The sequence below is a fragment of the Cupressus sempervirens genome, chromosome 11 (genome assembly GCF_028749045.1).
Source record: "Cupressus sempervirens isolate cs-2001-9-10 chromosome 11, ASM2874904v1, whole genome shotgun sequence".
NCBI classification, from domain to species: Eukaryota; Viridiplantae; Streptophyta; class Pinopsida; order Cupressales; family Cupressaceae; genus Cupressus; species Cupressus sempervirens.
In genome coordinates this window covers 214,914,372-214,919,569 of record NC_143128.1, presented here as the reverse complement: position 1 = coordinate 214,919,569, position 5,198 = coordinate 214,914,372, and the positions used below count along the sequence as shown (strand labels likewise).

At 32.8% G+C, this 5,198-nt stretch overlaps 1 protein-coding gene across 1 annotated transcript; it reads right to left on the bottom strand.

Moving 5' to 3' along the window:
* Nucleotides 1-427: 427 nt before the first annotated feature.
* Nucleotides 428-4,853, bottom strand: LOC149528929 (uncharacterized). The gene is made up of 10 exons (XM_089810436.1): nucleotides 4,769-4,853; nucleotides 4,531-4,655; nucleotides 3,700-3,921; nucleotides 3,522-3,611; nucleotides 3,389-3,427; nucleotides 2,902-2,940; nucleotides 2,115-2,771; nucleotides 1,832-2,024; nucleotides 1,048-1,373; nucleotides 428-968 (listed from the first exon to the last, which is right to left on the bottom strand). Exons 1-10 carry the CDS (start codon nucleotides 4,803-4,805, stop codon nucleotides 639-641), a joined length of 2,058 nt encoding a protein of 685 aa, XP_089666562.1. The 5' UTR covers nucleotides 4,806-4,853; the 3' UTR covers nucleotides 428-638.
* Nucleotides 4,854-5,198: the final 345 nt, after the last annotated feature.

The window sequence follows — 5,198 nt, the reverse complement described above, 5'->3', positions numbered from 1 at the left end:
TATACATATGTGAAGAGGATAAATATTATTACCAAACTTTCCACATCATACATAAAACTATCCACCTAACCCTTACACCCTTCTAAGATGCAAGTGCTAATATGTATTCATTTTAATATAATGATATATTTTTATTGCCAATAGTGGCATGTTGTGATGGTTAAGTTGTTATTTTGTTATCCTTGCCATCAAGGTTCAAATCTCATGGGGATGAGGTCCCCCGTTTGTGGCCTCACTGGTTCATAGCTCCAGGTCAAAGCGTTTAGTTTACCCCTCTTGAAACAGATATATTTTTATAATATAATTGATTATATCCTTATTAATTTTATCAGCCTAAATTATTAGAAAGAATGATGTTCTTGAATCTTAGAAATCTTTCCTTGATATTCAATATCTATATTAAACAAAAGTTAAGAAAACATACAAATTAGTTTTCTAATTGCACGCTTCTCATTTATCAACCAATCATTTATATACAAACAAGTTTTATAATATGATAACACTATCATACTATATTCTCAGAGTACAATACGTTACAATAATAACAAAGAGAAACTTCATAGCACACATTATATAATAAAATAATAATAACAATATTTTGTTATAAAAATGTAGAAAGGTTTCTAATTTAAATTTAGTTAGAGTTCTTGTCTAAGGTTGAGATATCCTGCAACGCAGTGGAACCTGAAGTGTTGAAAACGTTGAATATGTTCCATTGACACATCTTGGACTTGATCTAAGGCTTTATTGAGGTTATTCCATCCTGAAAGATCACCATTTTGTGTATTCCTATTTTCTTTCTCGTCCTTGGAACCGACTTCTTTCTTCCCCTCTCCTTCAGAATCAGCTGCATTCTTCTCCTTTTCTTTGCACCCTTCTTTCTGTTTAATATAATTAGCAACAATTCGCTTGAGGGAAGGTTCTTGTTTCATTCCATCTTCTTTGACACCAACGTGCACATGCCAATCCTTAGAAAAAAAGAAAATTGTCTCAGAATAAAAGTTGCAAATTTGAAAGTACTATTTCGAGAAAGAAAGATGAGGGTACCTGAAAGAGAATATCCATTTCTTGTTTCCACTGGGAGCATATAAATATCCAAGCTACTAATTCCTTACGCCAGCCGCAAGATTTTTTAATGGAATCCATTTGGCTTATAACATTCCTTGCAAATGTGTGGTATTTTATATAGTTCTGATGAAGTCCAACTATCTCTCTAGAAAAGCGACTGAATCGGTTGAATGTGGTATCTTCGTCATCATTATTTTTCATCATTGACATATCTCGAACTTGAGTTACACGGCTCAATAGAAGTTGTTTACATTCATTTGTACTTCTGAGCCTGTGCTGCTTCTCGATATCATTTGTGGTATTGTCTATGAGACATCAGAAGAAACAACCAAATTTAACATAAATAATGATATAAAGGACAACATATAGTAGATCAAAAATTTAAATGATAAATGATAAATAGTGCTAATGACTTAAAAATCGCATTCTAATATTAAAAATGTTCAATAGTCAAATTTGACTTTTTTTTCCAAGCTTAATTTTCTACTTGTGATGTTGAAGAGTGACCAAAATAGTAATGAAACAAATCTTTCCACAAATTTGATAAATAAAATATATTTTTAACTAATTTTATGTCTTCAAGCTGATTTTCATATATTAATTAGCTTTTCAAAATTAAAAAATTAATAGAGATTGTTTGGAGTTTTGATTGTATATTAATTTTTGCATTCACTTTTAAAACTATCATTCCTTTAAAGGTAATCTAAAGTAACAAAATGTATAACCATTATTTAAATTAACTGAGATTTTCATGCATAAGTACCTTGTGTTGTAGAGTTGGCTCTAAAAACTGGATATAAGGTGACTGGAAGCTGGATAATTTGACTAATCAAGTGATCAGGGTCACCCTCTTCCTTGGAAGAAGATTTGAATGCTTTTCGGATGATATTCTTGTCTAGTGCTAAAACGAAGTTAATTTCACAGGTTTTAAGCACTGTGTTTAAGGACTGCAAAACCTGTAGCATAGGGTGAATGAAACATCTTATATTTAGTACAAGGTAATGGAAATGGAAATGGAAATGTGACAGTTAATGTAAGAAGCATACCCGCACTATAACTGAATCTTCGTAACGGTCAAGGCCGTCCATGAAGGCTATTATTCGGAGCTTCTCCTGAGGAGCTGATCCATATTTTGGAACAGAAGTCTTCTCAATCTTCTCCTCTTTAAAACCCCACCAATAACTCGATTTCTCGCCTGCAATGAAGGAGAAAAATGTGGAGGGTTTTCCCCCACATTCTTTTTTCAGAAGTTTGATCTTTGAAATGACCGTCTGTTGCCGGGCATACTCATCTGAATTGCTCGACCTCAAATGATCACCCACAAATTTGCTCACTTCCTTCCAGTTATATGAAGAAACTACTTGCCTGAGTGCTGGGGCAGCAACTGAAAATATAAATGCAAGTATAGTTCCGTATTTGAAGTTTGAGACATTAAAGTGGTCTATAACACTCCATGCTACGAAGACCACTGCAAATATTCCAGCAGCAATTAAGAGATCAACTAGTTTTAAATAGCTTTGTTTGTTATGTCTCCAGAAAGTGCTCCACCGCTGGGCGCGAGTCAGAGAATTCTCGACTGCTTTAGTTATCTCAACTACCAGACCATCGCAAGCTTCGTGAGTTCCCGTGTAATCTTCAGCGCTGAATTTCAGAGTTAAAACCCTCGGGATTTCGAATAATTTTTCGTTTTCCGGATCTTTCATCTGGAGAGCTCAGTACAATGAACAGAGATTTATAACAATTAGAAACTTCAAAGTTACGAAATTTGTAAAGATTTATGCAAAACTTTTTCTTCAAATCGCGAGAAGTGAAAGTTAGAACTCTAGGTCTTACCGATGATTTCTCCCTGCTCTCATGTCTCTGATCCTTTCCCTGGATATTTCATAAAAAATGGAGATATATATTTAAGAATCGTAGTATTTCAAAAAACAAATCCCTTCTTTTCAGATTATCATTCTGTAGATGTTTTTCTGAAGAACTCGAGTAGTAAAATTTGCAGTTAAAACCCTAGGAACTAAAGAAAATTTCTCCTTGCTCTCATGTTTTGAATTTTTTACTTGGAGAGAACAGAGATATATATTTCATACTCTGAGTATTTCAAAAAAAAAATTATTTTTTTCAGATAATCATTCAGGCAAAAGTTTTTCTGAAGAATTCGAGTAGTAAAATTTACAATTAAAACCCTCGGACCTTCTGGATCTTTTACTTGGAGATCTTACAACGAACAGAGATATGTAATTTATACGCTTATTATTTAGAAGGAAAAAAAAATGTACAGATCGCGAGCACGGAAATTTAGAGTTAAAACCCTAAGAATTACCGACGATTTCTCCTTGCTCTGATGTTCTTGATCTTTCACCTGGCAAGCTCACAAATCAACAGAGAAAGATCTGTTTTAGAGCCTTATCATTTACAATTGTGAATTCAAATGTTTTCTTCTGCAGATCTCTCACCAATTGGTTCAACTCAAGGCATGCCAAATATTTGTAAACGGCTTTGTGCTCTGGTTGATATTCCTCCAAAAAGTGGAGCAGTGCAATTTCCTGTTTGTTATACGACATAAAACCAATTTCTCACATGACATAAAATTAACATGGACGACTATCAACTCAATCTGCAGTTTGATCTTACTTGTTCAGAATCTTGTTTGGGCAACAAACTGACAACGCCCTCCTCATTTCCATTGAAATCCTTACTTGGCCTCACTTGTTTTTCTTTATCTTTTTTGGCCAATAAATTGCTAACTCCTTGCTTGATTCTTTTACCCTTTTCAGTGAGGTCTGTATCTGCTTTCCCACTAAATTCTGTGGGAAATGCACCTTGAGCAGCTGTTAGGAGCAGGTGACATTCTATCTGCAAGCACAGATATAGAGTTTTGTTTAAATATTATTTATTTAAATAAGGCTGCAAGCAAAATGGGTGATATTTTGAAGAAGTTTTCTTGTTTCATTTCTGTTATTTGTTTTTCCTGAAAAATGTGCTAACTTAGCATTTATGATTTTATGTTAAATTTGATAATTTTGTATATGTGAGAGATAATTTCTACAGCAAGTCAAATTATGATATTGCTATCAGAATTTAATTGTGTAGTTTTTCCGTCAAACTCATTGACCTATGTATGTGCTTTAAAAATTTAAATAATCTATCTTAAGAATAATAAATTATTTTAATCATATTCCATGATTAATCACGAGGAAGAGAAGAGAGTTCAAGCAATAGATAAATAATGGATCATAAGGTGTGATCAGAAATGTTAGTTTCAGTATTTTGTAATATACATTTATCTTTACTATATGTATTTTGTAATATACATTAATCTTGTTGAATTAGAATCTACTCTAACTTAACACATAATTTTTTTTAACTACAATCAATAAGCTTCGACAATTACCAATTAAAAAATAATATATTTAAGTATCTGAAAGATCTTTAATGAGCATATTATTAGTAACTGTTTCATACCTTCTTCATGAGTCTGGTGACTATCTCACCAGATCCACAATCACCAGCAATGCCCACAGTGATTGGGGTTTTTATACATGGATTTAGTAAATGTGCAGCTATGCTTTGCGCCAGTTCATCCTCACCTGTTCCCATATTTTATACATGATAACATATTAATTTTTAGTAACAGATCTTGCTCAGCCAATAAATGATAAAAGATTAAAAATTATCAGAGATAAAAATATTTAATACTTACTTGGACATTGTGCATCAACAACCATATCCTTTTCCATCTTTGTGCTTCCCACAAAAGAAAAGAAAAGAAAAAATCAAAGTTGGGTATTTTTCATCCTGCCCACTGCCATTATTTATAGTCACAAATTACTGTACAGAGATGCCTTCTGCTTCCCACCGAGCGAAAATATATCAATCATTGGACAAAATTTGACGTCAGCTATGGGATAACTTATGTCGTCAGGATGAGAATTGATGTGAATTTCGCAACTATTTATGTGACTATTTCAACAATTTTCAACAATTTTACAACAAATATGACTAATACAGTTGTAAAGATTCTGATTCTCCACTAAACAAAAGATCTATCAGTTATAGAAAATGTTCACAACTTTAAGTGGGTCAGGAATGACATTACATCACCTTTAATTTATGAGATTCAGAAAGTTTTT

Bases quoted from the DNA above. Each gene is read 5' to 3' on its own strand.
- LOC149528929 (XM_089810436.1), bottom strand. From the start codon at position 4,805: ATGGAAAAGGATATGGTTGTTGATGCACAATGTCCAA. The intron at 2,941-3,388 runs GTAATTCTTAGG...TGAAATATCCAG, and splicing joins AGAGCAAGGAGAAATCGTCG to GGAAAGGATCAGAGACATGA. The intron at 2,025-2,114 runs GTATGCTTCTTA...CCTATGCTACAG, and splicing joins AAGATTCAGTTATAGTGCGG to GTTTTGCAGTCCTTAAACAC.